The sequence below is a fragment of the Leucoraja erinacea genome, chromosome 17 (genome assembly GCF_028641065.1).
Source record: "Leucoraja erinacea ecotype New England chromosome 17, Leri_hhj_1, whole genome shotgun sequence".
Classification (NCBI taxonomy): domain Eukaryota; kingdom Metazoa; phylum Chordata; class Chondrichthyes; order Rajiformes; family Rajidae; genus Leucoraja; species Leucoraja erinaceus.
Window position 1 is genome coordinate 24,754,249 of NC_073393.1, and position 19,194 is coordinate 24,773,442.

Consider the following 19,194-nt stretch of genomic DNA (forward strand, 5'->3'; position numbering starts at 1 on the left):
TGGTCTGTATGATGGACTGTGCTACATCTACATCTCTCTGCAATTCGTTGTGGTCTTGGGCAGAGCTGTTCCCAAGCCAAGATGGGTATGCTACTTATGTGCGGGAAGGAACAGCAGATGCTGGTTTAAACCAAAGGTAGACACAAAAAGCTGGAGTAACTCAGTGGGTCAGAGGAAAGGAATAGGAATAGGTGACATTTCAGGTTGAGACCCTTCTTCAGACTGAGAGTCAGGGGAAAGGGAAACGAGAAGCATAGATGGTGAGAGAGATATAGAACAAATTAATAAAAGGCATGCAAAAAACTTATGATGATAAAGGAAACAGGCCATATCTTTCATTCCTTGCAATTGTCCTGCAGGTGAAACAGATAACTTTGTGGACAATATATTTTTTTGATTCTAATATTTGCAGGTCCAGCATCTTTTTCATAAAGTGTCCTTTAGTGCACTCTTGATTCTCTAGTTTTCAGAAACTTTGTGTTGTAACTGGTTCATCTGCATTTGGGAGGATTGTGTGCAATTCAATTGCCAGGCAAAAGGTGTTCTTTCAACCAAGATATTAAATTCCTGGCCTCCTCACGAGGAATGCCTCAAATTTAGTGAAGCATAGTGGTGCAGCTGGTAGTGCCGCTGCCTCTTGGCACCAGAGACCCAGATTTGACCCGGATCTCAGGTACTGTATGCGTGGAGTTTGCATGTTCTCCCTGTGACCGCGTGGGTTTCCTCTGGGTTCTCCAGTTTCCTCCCACATCGCAAAAGATGTGTGGATTTATAGGTGAATTGGGCCGATTGGCCTACTCCTGCACCTATTGTCTATTGTCTATAATTGGCTTCTGTAATTTGTCGGGAAAGGGGGATAATATACAACTAGAGAGAACATGCAATCGATGGTTGGCATGGACTTGTTGTGCCGAAGGGCCCGTTTCCATGCTATATCCTTCAACAAGAAAGTTGTGGATGTATTTGCTGTGCTGTTGTCTTTCACAGCCATGAACTAGAACTATATCTTCACACACAATGCACACAAGTGGCAAGGGATGAACAAGAAAGATAAAAATAATTTGTCAGCTCACCACAAATTGCAAAATTACTTTTTCTTCCCATTTTTGTTTTCTATCCTTAGTGGATAGATGGAAAATCGCAGTCCATCTGCTTGTCAGAGTTTAGCAGATTGAAATTCCAATCCCAAATTCCCTTCACAACGTGAGACTTCAAGAGGACCTGAACCACTAATGATATATTGCTTTTAACTAACATAATTAACACTTATTTGATGTAAAAATAAAAGGCGTCCAAGCCTCACATTCAGCAAATAGGCTTTGCGGGATAATTTGTTTTAATGATTAAAGGCTGCAAAGATTAATTTATTTTACCAGTTCAAGGTGCACTTTTAAAATGAAGCTGTTCTGGCAAATATTTGTCTGTGGATAAACAAAGTGTGGCACAGTGGCGCAGTCGGTAGCACTGCTGCCGCACAGCGCCAGAGGCCCAGGTTCAATCCTGACCTCGGCTGCTGTCTGTGTGTGGAGTATGCACATTCTCCATCTGACCACTATAGGTATCCTCTAGGTGCTCTAGTTTCCTCCCACATACCAAGACGTGTCGGCTTGTCAGTTAATGGACCTCTGTAAATTACCCCTAGTGTGTAGGGAGAAAGTGGGATAACACAGGATTAGTGTGAGCAGGTGGAGAAACTCAGCGGGTGAGGCAGCATCTATGGAGCGAATGAAATAGGCAATGTTTCGGGTTGAAGCCCTTCTTCAGACCCCTCTTCCGTCTGAAGAAGGGTTTCAACCCAAAACGTTGCCTATTTCCTTCGCTCCATAGATGCTGCCTCGCCCCGTTGGATTGCAACCTTGTCGTGGTCGGGGAGCTTGTGTGTCTCAGTGACCTCTAGAGCTATGCCAGCAGGAGATTCGTCTCTTGTTAGGGTCTCCCATACTGGACAGGTCGAAGGGTAGAGGCGAGACGAAGAGCGATCCACTGGTCCTCCAGGTTGGAGGTTGAGCACAGGGCTAACAACCCTGTCTCATAGAACAAATATGCTACGGAAACAGCAACTGAAGGAATCAACACTACTGGGTGTGATGGACTTCCAGGGCTATCGACAGATGCTGGGATGAATGTCAACCAGACAGCATCCCAAGAATAGCCCTACACTGGACACCAGAAGGGAAAAGGAAAAGAGGGAGACCTAAAACCACCTGTAGAGAGAAGGAAATGAAAACAATGGACATGACCTGGGGTGGTATCCAGAAGCCATCCCAGAACAGACAGGAGTGGAGGACCTTCGTTGCTGCCCTACATGCCAGGAGGCATAATAGGCAGTAAGTAAGTAAGTAAGTAAGTAAGTAAGTAAGTAAGTAAGTAAGTAAGTAAGTAAGTAAGTAAGTAAGTAAGTAAGTAAGTAAGTAAGTAAGTAAGTAAGTAAGTAAGTAAGTAGGTAAGTAAGTAAGTAAGTAAGTAAGTAAGTAAGTAAGTAAGTAATAGATGCTGCCTCACCCACTGAGTTTCTCCAGCATTTTTGTCTACCTTTGGATTTTCCAGCATCTGCAGTTCCTTCTTAAACATTAGTGTGAGCAAGTTTTGTTTAGAGATACAGTGTGGAAACAGGTCCTTCAGCCCACCAAGTCCACGCCGACCAATAACCACCGGTTCACACTAGTTTTATACTAGGGACTATATAGTTTTATATTAGGGACAATTGACAGAAGCCAATTAACCTACAAACACGTCTTTAAGTATGAGAGGAAACTGGAGGACCTTGAGAAAGCCCACGCGGTCCCAGGGAGAACGTACAAACTCCATTCAGACAGCATCCGTAGTCTGGATAGAACCTGTGTCTCTGGTGCTTTAAAGCTGTAACTCTACCGCTGCACCATTGTGCCGCCCACATATCAGAGATCAATGGTCGGCGTTGGTCGAAGAGCCTGTTGCCACGCTGTATCTCTGAACTAAAACAAAATGAAAACCCAATACACTGGAATTTGTCGTCACCAAGTATTGGTCGTTAAGGAGCTTTCTCTCCTTAATTCACGCCAGAGACTTTAATACAAACCCCTCAAGTGAAGCTCCAGTGGAGTACTGAGGATATCTTGGATTGTCCAAATTGCTGCTTTCCAAATGAAACATTAAAATGAGGCTTTGTATGTCCCTGCAGCTGAATAAAGCCACTTGGGCACATTGTCAAGGAAATTAAGAACCTAATCCCCTTAATTATTTGTTGTGTGGCTTTGGAGAAGAGCAACATGATATCTTACAGCCAGGAGACAACCACAACACAAGATGATTATCTGGTTGGACTCATGTTGCTGTTTGTGGGGACTTGCTATGTACAAACAGGTTGCTACATTACCTACCAATGATGATCGTAACTATCTCTCTGTTTACGAGGCATTTTTAAAAGCCGTAAAAACTATCTAAATACAGAGAGTCAAAGAGTTATACAGCACAGAGCCAGACCCTAGTGTCTGTGCCAACCATCATATGCGGAATTGCTGCCTTACAACTTCAACAGGCCAGGGTTTCAATCCTGACCAACCCCCCAGCGCTGTTTTTGTGTGGAGTTTGCATGTTCTCCCTGTAACCTCACTAGATTTCTTCGGGTGCTCCAGTTCCCTCCCACATATGAAGAATGTGAAGGGGAGAGGAGCTAATTGGCCTATGTCAATTGCCCCCAGTGTGTCGGTGAGTGGTAGAATCTGATTTAGTTGATGGGAATGTTGGGGGGAATAAAATGGGATGAATGTGAATGGGTGCTTGATGAACAACATGGACCATTTACGGCCAATTCAATATTTCTCCTTATCTGACACTCTTTTTACTCCTTTGTCATTTTTCTCCACCCATCTGCCAACCCAACTCCCCACACTAAGAGAGGGCCCTAAACAAAATGTGGTCTGTTCATTCCTTGCATAGATGCTGCCTAACCTGCTGTGTTGAAGATTCCAGCACCTGCAGTTTCTTGTGTCCCTGCTACCTGTATCCAACAATCACTTGCCAGGCTTTATCCTGTCCCCATCTGTCTCTTCCAGCTTTCTCTCCCAATTATACAATCAGTTTGAAAAAGAGTCCCAACACTAAATGCCACTTATTCATTCCCTCCACATTGTTGCCTCTCCATCGAGTTCCTCCAAGACTTTGTGTCTTGCTCAAGATTCCAGCATCTGCAGTTCCTTATGCCTCCAGACTATGGGAAACCTATCCCCGCAATATCTGCTACTTTCCATGGTCAGAAAAGCAGGAATAAACCATGATTTTGCTAACACAAGGAACGGCAGAAGCTGGTTTATGAAAAAAACAGACTAAATATTAACTAAAATAAATATTATGTACTGGAGTAACTCAGTGGATCAGGCAGCATAACTGAACAACATGACTAGGCGACATTTCAGGTCTCAAGTATGGTCCCGACCCAAAACATTACCTATTCATATTCTCCAGATATACTGCCTAACCCTCTGAGTTACTCCAGCAGTTTGTGCCTTTTTTCATGGTTTTGCTCCTGCTCGGACTCACTGTAACATTCATGTTGGTTCCAAACCTATATTCCAGGTCTGCAGTTCAATTGTGGACACAGCCCAGACCATGGCTTTGTGCAAGGGAGGTCTTACTTGTCAAATTTGCTAAAATTGCTAGAATAGTGACAGGCTTGGATAGAGTGGATGTGGAGAGGATGTTGCCACTGGTGGGAAAGTCTAGGACTGGAGGTCATAGGCTCAGAATCAAAGAACATTATTTTAGGAAGGAGATGAGGAGGAGTGTCCTTAGTCAGAGGGTGGTGAATCTGTGGGATTCTTTGCCACAGAAGGCTGTGGAGGCCAAGTCAGTGGATATTTTTATGGCTGAGATAGATTCTTTATTAGTATAGGTGTCAGAGGTTATGGGAAGAAGGCAGAGAAATGGGGTGAGGAGGGAGATTATAGATCGACCATAATCGAATGGCAGAGTAGACTTGATGGGCTGAATGGCCTAATTCTACTCCTATCACTAATGACTTTATGATCACACAAACCAACCTCCTCTTCTATTAACTCCATCTACATCTGCCTACAGGCCAGCACGATGGCACAGCAATTGAGTGGCTGCCTTACAGCACCAGAGACCCGGGTTTGATCCTAACTACGGGTGCTGTCTGTACAGGTCTCCCCGTGACCACGTGGGTTTTCCCAGAGTGCTCTGGTTTCCTCCCACTTTCCGAAGACGTACAGGTTTGTAGGTTAATTAGCTTAGTTGAATATTATAAATTGTCCCTTGTGTGTGGGTGAGTGCTAGTGTACGGGGTGATTGCTGGTCTGTGGGAATTCGTTGGGCCAAACGAGTTTCCATGCTGTTTCTTTAAACTGAGCAAAACTAAACTTCACACTGCCTCGGCAAGGTCACCAGCATAATCAAGGATTGTCTCACCCCAGCCACTCCATCTTCTCCTCTCTCCCATCAGGCAAGAGGTACAGAAGTAACAAAAGATATATAGGCACACTCAACAAAAAAAGCTTTTCACTGTACCTCGGTACACATGACAATAAATAAAATCTAAACTATAGTACTCGATGTTTGACATTGCAGCATCTAGTTTATGAAGGGTCAGTTAATTCTGCCGGCTAAATTAATGCCTGATTTAAAAATGTACATAAAAGGACTAACTTAAGGCAAACAGAGGTTCTTTCAAGCACAGGCAATCTCCGATTCAAATCACTTATCATGCAAAACAAACAACCAACATAAAACCTTGAACAAACAAACATGGCTGCGGTCAGTTTAATGAACAATTTATACTTAAAACCTTGACGAGGGTTTCCCCTCCCCCTCTCCCCCTGCACCACCAAAATGGTTAATTGAGGCAGAATCTGAATGCTTGAATGTAAACATGCTCAAAGCTCATCAGAGATCCAGTAAACACAAGCTGGATCTAAAGCAGAACCCATCCTCTGGCAAAGGTCAATGGAGCCAACTTTAACTTCAATGCTATTGTGGTATTTCTAAAATACAGCACAGTTTGATAACTTTATCTCTGTAATTATCATTAAAACTAACTTACCTTTACCAGGCCCACAGCAAAAACTGTAGAAACAATGAACTGCAGATGCTGATTTACACATAAGGGTATAAGTGCTGGAGTAACTCAGCGGGTCAGGAAGAATCACAGAACATGGAAAAGTGACATTTCAGGTCGGGACCCTTCTTCAGTAAATAGTGGCCTCAGCAATCATCAAAGACCCAAACCACCCCGATCACGCTCTCATTACACTCGTACCATTGGCGTGAAGGCACAGAACCCTAAAAACCATGACCACCAGGTTCAAGAATAGGTTCAACCCAACAACAAAGTTCGTGAACATTACACAACAATAACCTCAACTGTAAACCATGGACTTGGGTTTTATTTTGCACTAGCTTATTAATGGGACCACAGTCATGCAGCAGTAGAGTTGTTGCCTCACAGTGCCAGAGACCCAGGGTCGATCCAGGGGAGAGATACGTTTTTTTGCCTTCAATCACAGCGAGGAGGAGATGCACTGTGATGGATGTCTGTGTAAATTGTGTTGTGTCTTGGGTCTTTTTTTTTCATGTGTGTATGACTGCAGAAACACCATTTCATTTGAGCCTCTATGAGGTTCAAGTGACAAATAAATTGTATTGTGTATTGTGTGTAATTGTAGGATAGAACAAGTTTACAGATAATAGATGGGGTATGCTGTGTGTGTCAGTGTGTCAGGCAGGGGGGGGAAAACTTTTAAAATCTTTTCCCCAGCACGGAGAACCAGACCTTTTCCCTGTCGGGTCTCCAGTTGTCGTTGTGGGCTGCAACGTGTTTCCAGCGGCCTCCAACTAGGAACATCCTGGGGCTCCAGTCACGGAGCTACTCACCATCATGGAGCTGGCCGAGTCCAGAGCGGGTGGAGCTGCGGTGGCGCGCTGCTGTGACCTGACCCCCGGAGATTTGGAGGCTTACCGCAGGTCTGGTGGACAGTGATATCGGGAGCCGCGCGGTCCCGGAGGATGTCACAATACCTCTGCTCCTCGCGGACTTCTGCAACGCACAGTTTTCAACGCGTAGCCTGCTCGGGGGGTTTTTTGCAGTGCCTGCAAGTTATGGGACTTACATCACCGCCCGGCGCGGCTTCAACGGCTGCCCCCCTCCCTCTAGAGCCCCAGGCTCCAACACACAGACCCAGAGCAGTCGACTCGCCTTGCATCGCCCGGCCGTGGCTTTAATGGCCGCGGGACAATTGCCACCAAATTCAAGTGCAGTTTTGACTCTGACAAGCAGGGTGCAAGGAACTGGGGAGTGCAGGGGAGAGATAAGTTTTTTTTCAGAGACTTCCATCACAGCTGGGTTTTAGAGTGCCCTGTGATGGATATCTGAAGGGGCGTGGTGTTCATGTCATGATTGACAAGGTGTTTTTTTTCATGTTTGTATGACACTAAGAAACTTTTATTTTTCATTGATGGGTAGCCCTATGAGGACTCAAGTGACAAGATAAAAAATTACAGCCGTACGTGTGTATTTTTTTGTAAAATCAATATAAAGCTCAAACAGGAAGTGGTCAAGATAGACTTTTAATTATGTAAATGCAAGGCAAATTTAATCAGCGGCAAGGTAGCGTCTAATTAGGCAATGCAATTTTAATTAGGCAAGGTTTCGGGTTAGGCAACACAGTTTTCAGCATTTCTAAACCAAAGGCAACAGGGTTTTAGCATTTCCAAACCAAAGGCAACACAGGTTTAGCATTTCCAAACCTGTTTCAACACAGCTGTAGCATTTCCAAAACAAAGGCAACACAGCTTAATCTTTTTAAAACCCAAGGCACCCGACAATTTTAGCATTTCCAAACTATTTTTCAAACTCATGATCTTTGACAGGTCAGTGTCATTTAGTAGACATGTGTTCAGTGTGCACAGTCAGACTGAGTGACATGACCTTGTGTGTCCCCCATCTTGCAGTGTATATGTGTGTATTCATTTGTGTGTGTCCAGTTTTTATGTGTATGTGACATGTGGCCTTTTATCGTGATTTTTAAAGTTAATGTGCCGATGATTTCACAATAGCTAATTCTTTCATGTTTCCCGCTGCGCACAAATTCCAACGCGTAGCCGCTGGGAAGAGTTTTTGAGTAAGTTACGTCACCCCCAAATCACCACGCTGTAAATGGCAGCGTTTTTTTTCTAAAATCAATATCCAGAACAACAGGAAGTGGTCAAGATCAGACTTTTAGTAATATAGAATATCAAGGGGGGTGGTTAGTGCATGTGGTGGGGGGGGGAGATGGTTAGTGTGTGTGTGACGCCGCAGGCCGCCCCCCCCCCCCTGCAACTGCGCGTTGAGGGGACGAGGCCCAACGGGTCCCCCTTGGTCTAGTTACATTTAAAATAGCCTACTGGATTATGGTAAAACCCCATTGTTGGAGTTTGAGTTTAATTTACTGTCACGTGTACCGAGGTACAGTGAAAAGCTTTTGTTGTCACTGGAAAGACAACACATGATTACAATCAAACCATCTACAGTCTACAGATACATGGTAAAAAGAATAATGTGAATAATGTTTAGTGCAAGATAAAGCCAGTAAAGTCCGATCAAAGATAGTCGGGTCTCCAATGAGACCACTCTCTAGGTGTGCGAAGGAAGGTTTAGTTGCCTGATAACAGCTCAGATGAAATTGTCCATGCATCTAGAGGTGTGTGTTTCCACACTTCTACACTTTTTGCCCGATGGGAAAGGGGAGTAGCTGGGATGCGGCTCGTCCTCGATTATGCTGGTTGCATTGCGGAGGCAGTGTGAAGTGTAAATGAAGTCAATGGAAAGAAGGGTTGGTTTGTGTGATGGTCTGGGCTGCCTCCACAACTCTCAGCAATCTCTTATGATCTTGGATGTAGCTGTTCCCAAACCATGCTGTGATGCATCTAGATAAAAAGCTTTCTATGGCGCATCTACGGAAGCTGGTGAGATTTGTTGGGGTCATGACAAACTTCCTAACCCTTTTGAGGAAGTAGAATGAACATAAAAAATGAAAGGAAGTAGATGGGACTTAGATCTGCCAAGATGGGCAGTGTGGACGGATCCGACTTTGCTAACAGCTCTTGAACAGTCAATGTTATTACCACATGCCCCAAGTAGCAGACTGTTCCATTCCCCAGTACTAACATCATTCACCTCCATAAATTCACAGTAAAAATAAATTACATCAGAGTATACTTGAGACATCCTTAGCCCTTAATCATGTCATCTAGCCTTCTGAACTCTTATTTCATATCCTGGGTATTTGAAAGCTTTTTGAATCACTCAACTATAATAATCCTTCATAAGATTATGAAGCTTACAATTTATGACAAACCTTTGGGCCATTCTGACTGTATGTTCAGCTGGAAAAACATTGTACCCGAGGAGGACTTCACTTGAAGAACCTCTAAGAGGGCCGCGTGGTGACACAATGTGTCAGGGGGCTCCTACAGAGAAACTTCACATTCACTTCATCCGTTTATGACTTCCAGAAGATAGACACAAAAAGCTGGAGTAACTCAGCGGGACAGACAGCATCTCTGGAGAGAAAGAACGGGTGACATTTCGGGTTGAGACCCTCCTTCAGACTAGTCTGGGGAAAGGGAAACGAGAAACATAGACAATGTTGTAGAGAGATAAAGAATAATAAATGAAAGATGCAAAAAAGTAACGATGATAAAGAAAACAGGCCATTGTTAGCTATTTGTTTAAGACGGAACAGCAGATGATTGAAAATTGAAGGTGGACAAAAATGCTGCAGAAACTCAGCGGGTGAGGCAGCGAAGAAAATAGGCAACGCTTTGGGGAAGAAGGGTTTCGACACGAAACGTTGCCTATTTCCTTCGCTCCATAGATGCTGCCTCACCCGCTGAGTTTCTCCAGCATTTTTGTCTAACATTGTTAGCTATTTATTGGGTGAGAAAGATAAGCTAGTGTGACTTGGGTGGGGCAGGGATGGAGAGAGGGAATGCCGGGATTTCTTGAAGTTAGAGAAATCAATATTCATACCACTGGGCTGTAAACTGCCCTTGCGAAATACGAGATGCTGTTCTTCCAATTTGTGTTTAGCCTCACTCTGACAATGGAGAGAAAGGTCTGTGTCAGAATTGGAAGGAGAATTAAAGTGTTCAGCAACCGGGAGATCAGGTAGGTTCAGGTGGACTGAGCGAAGGTGTTCAGTGAAACGATCGCCCAGTCTACATTTGGTCTCGCCGATGCATAAGAGTCCACATCTTGAACAGCGGATACAGTAGATGAGGTTGGAGGAGGTGCAAGTGAACCTCTGTCCAACCTGAAAGGACTATTGTGGTCCCTGGACAGAGTCGACGGAGGAGGTATAGTGACAGGTGATGCATTTCCTGCAGTTGCAAGGGAAGGTACCTGGGGAGGGGATCAGTTAACCAGATCGTTGCGGAGGGAACGATCTCTGTGGAAGTGGGAAAGGGGTGGAGATGTGAAGATGTGACTAGTGGTGGGATCTCATTGGAGGTGGCGAAAATGTTGAAGGATTATGTGCCTGTTTTCGCGCTGTATCTCTAAAGTCTAGATTTTCAGCTTCATTGTACATGCTGTTCATGGGCCAGTGATATTGAGGTGCTGAATGACGAATGGTGCATGTACTCCCCTAGAGTTACAGGGAAGATGAACCTAGCAGATAAACTCCTTGATTACTGCTGAACACGCACAATTGCAAAATGCATGCCGGTAGATGATGGATCATAAGATGATTTGGCTCACCACTCAACAAGAACTATCCTCCCTAGATTGTCTTACTATCTTGAAGAGTGGGAAGACTAACAGTGAATGAGGTGAGGGGGAAAGGTTTAATGGGAGGGAACCTGAGCGGCAACTTTTTTTTACACAAAGGTTCATAGATATATGGGTCGAGCTGCCAGAGGAGGAAGTTGAGGCAGGGCCAACCACAATGTATAAGAAACATTTGGACAAGTACGTGGCTAGGATTGGTTTAGAGGGATATGGGCCAAACGCAGGCAGGTGAGACTAGTGTAAATGGGGCATGTTGCGTCGGTGTGGTCAGGTTGGGCTGAAGGACCCATTTTCATGTTGTATGACACAATGAATCAAAATTTCCCAGAAAGAAAATGATGGAGAATTGTGATAGCCACAATTTTGAGGCTATTTAGAAAAGTAACCTCTAAAATCCGTCATGATTATGTTGCATGTACTGATGTTCTCAAATTCCACCATGGAAGTATGAATATTTGAACTTCCTCCAAAAAAAAAGATACAAACAAAAGTGACCAGAAGGTTGACAGACTGTCACGTAAAAAGTTGCTTCACTAATTCCTTAAGTGCATAAGACATCAGAGCAGAATTAGGCCATTCAGCCCATTGAGTCTGCTCAACCATTCAATCAGAGCTACTCTATTTTTCTATCTCAACCCCATTCTCTTGCCTTCCCCCCATAACCTTTGACACCCTCACTAACACAAGAACCTGTCAACCTCCACTTTAAAAAATACTCAATGTCTTGGCCTCCACCATTGTGTGTGGCAATGAATTCCACAGATTCACCACCCTCTGGCGAAATAAATTCCTCCTCACCTCCATTCTGAGGCTGTGCCCTCTGGTCCTAGGCTTTCACTTTACTGGAGCCTTGTATAATCCCTACTGATATAGATGGTAGATTACTTTCCCTGATAGACAAGAATGAACACAGAGAAAGGCACAAACTACGTAACTGCAAGTCAGGCAGCATCTTGGAGAAGATGGATGTGATGTTTTGTGTCGGGACCCTTCTTCAGACTGAACAAGGATGAACCTTATGCAGTGTCCTTGTGAGATTGATCAACCACCAGTCATAAATTATTACTTGCTTCAGATCCCTTAGGAAAATATACTAAACACCAACAGAAATGTTTGTTAAGATGCTATGAAATTTGACTTGAGATTTACGGGGCTGAGGAACTATAAGGTTGGAGGTTGTGGAGGAGCGATCCACAGAAGTAGGGTCCCACTCTAAAACATGCGATGCTGCCTGACCCGCTGAGTTACTCCAGCACTCTGTGTCTTTGTTTGAAACAGGCTGGGATTAGCAATAAATCCTTTGGCAAGATCCTCAGCAATGAAAGAAAAGACATACAGTAGCCAAACAAGCTGATTGATTTCATAAGTATCGTGCTTGTCCTTCTGGGACAACAAGGCTCATATCTTCAGGAAGCCCATGCCACTACTTTGGACTTTAGAGAAACAGCATGGAAACAGACTCTTCGGCCCATCAAGTCCATGCCGACCAGCGATCGCCCCCATATACGAATACCATCCGACACACTAGAGACAATTTAGAATTTACAGAAGCCAATTAACCTACAAACCTGTACATCTTTGGAATTCGGGAGGAAAACAAAACAGCCCGGTAAAACGCAAGTGGTTACGGGAAGAATGAACAAACTCCGTACAGACAGTCAAATCAAATAGATCGAAACCCGGGTTTCTGGCGCTGTAAGGTACCAGCTCTACCGCTGCGCCATTGTGCCGCCCCAATGTGGCAGATTCTGCTCTTCACAGTATCCTTCAGGTCACCAGTGGTACGGATATGCAATGCTGACTTTGCAACAATGTCTAGGGAATTGGTACTGAAGCTTGAAATCAAGCACCACCAGACTCAGGAACAGCCTCTTCCCCTCTGTTATCAGGCTATCGAATAGTCCCCCCATGAGCTAGGGTACTGGCCAATTGTCCTCTGCCCCATTGATGATGTTGGACTTTGCCTCTGGAACTAATGTGCTACACTGCTGAGAACTATATTCTTCACTCTGTGCCTTCCCCTTTGCTCTATCCACTGTACTGGAGTTGGATTTGATTGTATTTTTTATGGTATATCTGATTTGTTCAGAATAATTTGATTCAAGATGGCACTTAAGCCAGGCGACCCCTTGCGTGCTAGTTTCAGAAGGTGATCTTATATAATCCCTTCTTTTAGACCTTTATTTAGCATTTATCCTCTGGACACTGTGGATGGCTGGATTGTAATGATGTATAGTCCTTTCACTGACTGGATAGCATGCAACAAAAAAGTTTTTCTCTGTACCTTGGTACACATGACAATAATAAACTAAATTAAACTAGCATGCAAAATTAAGCTTTTCACTGTACCTTGGAACACGTGACAATAATAAACATAAACTTAATTAGAATTTTTATTTTTTTAAGTTTGATGAGGTGTTAACCTGGCTGAGTGCTTGGAAATTGTTTGGCTATGCTTGCTGGTCAATATTAAATTGTATTCAGATGCCCTCTATGGGTAGTACATTAAATAGTAATTACCTGGATCTGTAATTTTTAAGTTAGCTCAATCGGTGAATGGTTACTACACGGATACAGCCCATTCAGCCTGTTGAGTCCATACTGGCCCATTTTAAAAATCAAGTAAGGCTCACTTCACCATTCTCTTTCCCGCAGCTCTGTAATTCTGCAATTTATTTTCTTTTAGTTGTTTATCCAGCTATTGTTTGAATGCTCCAAATGACACTCCATTTCTCCAGCACAGTGGCGCAGCTGGCAATGCTGCTATCCCTGACCTCCAGTGAATCAGGTTTGATCCTGAACATATGCTGTCTATGTGGTGTTTGCATGCTATGCCTATGACTGTGTAGGAATTTTACAGAGTCGTCCGGTTTCATGCCTCATTCTAAAGACGGGCGTGTCAATAGGTTAACTAGCCTCTGTAAAATGTCCCCTAGTGTGTAGATGAGTGGTAGAGTTGATGGGAATAGACAATAGACAATAGACAATAGGTGCAGGAGTAGGCCATTAGATAGGAATGTGGGGTGAATGCATTGACATAGAATCATACAGCACAGAAACAGGCCCTTTGGCTCACCACGTCATGCGACCATTTCTTTCAAGAAATGGGATATGTAAATGGGTGGTTGATGGTCAGCATGACCTCGATGGGCTGAATGGCTTTTCTGTGCTATGTAACTCCATGATTCTATGAGCCTTCATATGTTTCATGTTCAAGGAACAGAATTTGGCCCATCAAGTCTACTCCGCCATTCATCTATCTTGAATGGAGGTGCTGGCTCGAAGGGCTGAATGGCCTACACCTGCACCTATTTTCTATGTTTCTATATTGCACTAGAGGAAACATGCTTTCAACATCCACTCTATCCAGGCCTCTCACTATTTCTGTAACTTTCAACGAAGTTCCCTTCTAAACTCCAGCGAGTGCAACCAGGACTGTGGAGTCGATACCAGACTCCTTGATTTCTTGTGTATAGGTATAATAATTCTAAATCTGCTATGATGACATTACACACGACGGCATTGTGTAATGTCCTTTACATGGTGTCTACTCCTAATAACCGAGTTACTAATTTATTGTTTTCATCAACAAATCTAGCTCTGATGGCAAAATAGTTAAATTCAAACGCTCATCATATGTTAACTCAATCATTCCTGGGATCATTCTTGTAAACACTCTTAGTCAGTCTCGTTGGATCGAGAGTGTTTCTCTTCCACTTTTGTTTTAAGCAGGATAATGAGGCCAGTGTAGAAACCTTTATGATATTGAAAGTCCCTCTATCTGATCACATCACAACCTAAAGTGCTGGCTAATCGCAGCGGGTCAGGCAACATCAATGAAGGGAATGGACAGTCGACGTTTTGTATCGGAGTCCTTCTTCAGTCTAAAGAAAGCTCTCAACCTAAAACACAATTTGTCCTTCCCTTTCCGGATGCTGCCTGACCAGCGATCCCCAAACACTAACACTATCCTGCACACTGAGGACAGTTTACAACTTTACCAAAGCCAATTAACCAACAAACCTGTACGTCTTTGGATTGTGGGAGGAAACCAGTACCCGGGGGAAATCCACGCGGTCACAGAGAGAACGTACAAACTCCGTACAGACAGCACCAGTAGTCAGGATCAAACCCAGGGATCTGGCACTGTAAGGCAACAACTCTACCACTGCGCCACCATGCCACCCCAATTCCTTGTGTTTTGCGCAGGATTCCAGCATCTGCACATCACAACCTTCTCTGCACCAGATTATACTGTCTATATTCTAATTAACGTCCTGGAACCATTTTGTTAAATCTCTTCAGCATCCTCTCCAAAACCTTCATCTCTTTACAAGACACAGAGCTGGAGTAACTCAGCAAGTCAGTCAGCTAAGTCACGACCTGTCCCACTAAATTGCTCCAGTACTTTACCTCGGGTACACGTGACAATAATAAATCTAAATCTAAATATGGCACTGTAGACACAAGGAACTGCACAAAACAAAAGAAACAAGTGCTGGAGTAATTCAGCAGGTCAGGCACCATCCCAGGAGAACATGGATGGATGATGTTTTGGGTTGGGATCATGGAGAACACAGATAGGTGACATTCCGGGTCCATCCCTTCTTCAGTCTGAAGAAGGATCCAAACCTGAAACGCCACCTATTCATGTTCTCCAGGAATGCTGCCTGACCTGTTGAATTACTCCAGCACTGTGTCTAAATATAGTTCTGGTGTGGGTCTTGGTTCAATGCCAACACTCTGTGCCATAGATAGACACAAAGTGCTGGAGTAACTCTAGGGGCCAGGCAGCATCTCTGAAGAACAGGGAGAGGTGATATTTCAGGTCAGAGACCGTTCTTCAGACCTGATTAGAGAACGTCATCTATCCTATACCTCCAGAGATGCTGCCTGACTCGCTGAGTTATTCCAGCACTGTGAGTCTATCTTTGGTACAAACCACCATCTGTAGTTTCTATACTCTGGGCCATCTTTCACATGCGACTCTGGAGCCCATTTTACCGATGACCTTGGCAATGATGGTGTCTGCCTCCCGTTAAGTTTATTATTGTACCGAGATGGAGTGGTACAGATGCTGAAAGTGGAGTAAAAACGCGAAGGAAGAAGGACAAAATATAAAATGCAAAGCTGCAGGATGAAACCTGGGTGCAGTTGACCGGCGGGTGGGGGGAGGTGAGATGGAATTGACAATAGCGTAGAGTTGCACCGTAGACGTGTTAACACTTGCAAGAACTGGGGAGGCAGCGGCACAGAGAGAAAGAGACTCACCAAGCCCTCGCACGTCGACAGGGCCACCAAGGAAGCGCCGTGGTGTCTAACAGATCCCTGGTAGAAGCAGCCAGCTTGCGAGGAGGGGATGTTTCTCTCCGTGACCCCGTCCGTGCCCAGAGTGGACACCGAAAAACCTGTCGCCAGCAGACGGGAGGGGTTCAAATCCAGGATCAGTTCTTGTCCCGGGAGAGACAGTTTGTAGTGCAGGGACTCTGAAGGTGCTGATCTTTTCTGCCGGCTTCTCGACAGCTCATCCCCCCCAGGACCAATTTCAACAGGCGTCACCAATAAATAATCTGTAAACGGTAAAAGATCCTTACAGAAAGTGGCGTGATATTTAACTTTCCCCCCAACACTACACAAAATAGCTCCACTGAATATATTTTCAATGTGTTAGATTAGAACAGTTGTCACCTGCATCTCAAGCCATAACTTTGCTCATAACAATGTTTGATTACAATTCACAAACATTTAATTGCCCCGTTGAAACCAATATTTTTGCAAGGTGCCCGAAATGAAAAAAACTTTTTTTTGTTCACGAAGGAATTGATTAACCCCCTCCTCCCCAGAGTCAATTTTACCACCCATAACCTTCCCGCACGCCGGGAGCAAGGAATTCCGAAAAGACCCGGTAGACACAAGATACTGCAGATCATGGAATCTTGAGCACAACCCTGGAAGAACTCTGCGGGTCAGGCAGCATTTATGGAGGGAAATGTACAGGTGTCGTTTCGGCTCGGAGGTCTCCAGTAATATTTCAGTCCACGCATGCTGCCGAAAAAGCTATTACTTAGACACAGCACGGAAACAGGCCCTTCGGCCCACCAAGTCCACACTGACCCGTTCACACTCGTTCTATGTTATCTCACTTTCTCACACACTCCCTACACACTAGGGGGCAATTTACGAGGGCCAATTAACCTACAGACCTTTGGGATGTAGGAGGAAACCGGAGCAAACCCTCACGGTCGCAGGGAGAACGTGCAAACTCCACACAGACAGCGCCGCTAGGTCAGGATCGAGACAGCTGCGAGACAGCGGCTTCACCAACTGCGCCACCACTGAATTCCTCCAGCAGTTTGGGGGCATCCCTCCTCCCCCAACTGAACCCGTCTCTTCCACCCCCCACCTCCACCGCCCCGCACCAATCTGAACTGGGCTGTGGGAGTCGTATATCAGAGGGGTTAGACACAAAATACTGGAGTAACTCAGCAGGTCAGGCAGCATCTCTGGGGGGGGGGGGGGGGGGGGGGGGGGGATGTACAAGCAAAGATTATAGAGGAGCTCCTCTAGGATCTTTGTGTACAAGCGTCTTTTGGGCTCGGAACTGCTTGACTGCCCACAACTCCGACGCGGAGCTCCGGTGAACTGCAAATTCCCAGCTCCCACAAGCGTGCCGAGGCAGGGTTGCGAGATACAATCCCAGCCCTGGACTGACGTTGATCTCGTTCATGCAGCGAGTAATAAAGAATATCTATAAACGCGTGTGTGCGGGCGTTTCTGTTCTCTCCATTTGCCTCTCCACATGCAAGTGTATCTGCGTCTCGGGGACTGTGACTCTCAGTTACGAGTCTGTAAATCCCTGATTTATACATCTACCTTGACGGGTCTTTCGCTGACCGTGAGTTCTTGTGCGTCTCTTTGTGTGTGTGTGCCTTCCAGCGTGTGTGTGTGAGAGAGAGTTGTCTATGTGCACGCGTGTCTACAGTAATATATCTCTGTGCTGGTTTCTGAAAATCAGCGCTAGTAGTCCTATACCTTATATACTAGTAGTCGTGTATAAGCTAGTAGTCGTATATCAGCACAGTCCACGACTGTGTCAATCCTATCTCCAGAACTGTCTCTACCATCTATCTCCCCTCCACCCCATCGGTACGAAGAAAGGTGGCCTCTTCGCGCCCCCCCCCCCCCCCCCCTCCCTCCCCCCCCCACAGTTGCTGCCTGTTCCTCCAGCACTTTGTACGTTTTTATTGGTTCGAGATTCCAACATCTGCAGCCTGTTGTGTCTCCACTCTCTCTGTATGAGACTTTTTCCAGGGTCAAAACATCCCCCTCACCCTGCATCTCCACGTTATCTGTTTCACACTTTGCAACGCCCTCGCTATGCATCCGCGAACACATCTCCCTCCCGACTGTGAGAAGGGTCTGCATTTACAAACCATTGTTTATCCCCGTGTTGTCACGACCGTGAGGCGATCCCCGGCTTTCAGAAGCAGCGCTGCAGAAATGCAGAACCTGCAAAATACAGGAGAGAACAAAAGTAAGTCAACGTTGAAACAGTTAAAAGGCTGAGCACCAAGTTTATAAATACACCGTGTACTATAAAAAAAACTTTCATTAAAGTTAATAAATTACAAAAAAAGATTGTATTCATAGCACCTGCCTGCATAATATTACTAAGCCAGAACGCTGTCAAAAGTTGCATTGCAGAACCGCTGAATGGTGTAGGTACATTCCATATCGCCAGGGTCAGACCATCCATTTTTGCACTTCATCCACACCAGTTTTGTTTTAAATGCAGCTGTCCACTTAAATCCCGCAACACGAATGTACGGGTGAATTTCGCAAACGTGGGCAAGGTTGGTTCAACATCTTGGGTCGTGCTGCTTCTCCTGCAGGTTTTGGCGGTGGTTTGCTGAGGGTGTTCTTGCTTTTGCATTGACCGGTGTGCGAGGATTTGAGGGAGAAGGTGAAGGGAGGGAGGGAGAGAGAGGGAGAGCGCTGCGGCAGTCTTGCTGCCTGGAAAAGGCGATGCTCCTCTCTTGCCTGTCTTTGCCCGGTTCTATGAATGGGGAGGCAATCTGAACTCGCTCTCACTTGCCAAGCCTGGGGACCAATCATCGGGCGGCAATGTGCACGTAATCTCCATCCTATTTCACACACACAGGATTCATCCTGCATTTCCTGATCTTGCCCCTTCTCCACTGCCAAGGGTCTGTCATTCACATTGAAGGTGTGTGTTATCCCGACCACTTTAAACCTTTTGTGTAGGAAGGAACTGTAGATGCTGGTCTCCAACGAAGATAGACACAAAGTGCTGGAGTAACTCTACTGTCTGGCAGCATCTCTGGAGAAAAGGAATAGTGCACCTAAGAAAAAAAGAAAGAGCACCCATTTCTTTTCTCCGGAGATGTTGCCAGACCCTCCTTGACCAT

The 19,194-nt window shown here is 45.1% G+C and overlaps 1 protein-coding gene across 1 annotated transcript in view; it reads right to left on the bottom strand.

Annotated features, from left to right (window-relative positions):
• adamts18 (ADAM metallopeptidase with thrombospondin type 1 motif, 18) overlaps positions 1 to 18,941 on the bottom strand; it is a 176,020-nt gene extending 157,079 nt beyond the window's left edge. The window contains exons 1-3 of the mRNA XM_055648832.1: positions 18,423 to 18,941; positions 18,199 to 18,274; positions 16,037 to 16,335 (exon numbers count right to left, since the gene is read on the bottom strand). Coding sequence (XP_055504807.1) covers positions 16,037 to 16,335; positions 18,199 to 18,274; positions 18,423 to 18,521 — 474 coding nt within the window. The 5' untranslated portion in view covers positions 18,522 to 18,941. The remainder of the gene's footprint in view (positions 1 to 16,036; positions 16,336 to 18,198; positions 18,275 to 18,422) is intronic.
• Positions 18,942 to 19,194: the final 253 nt, after the last annotated feature.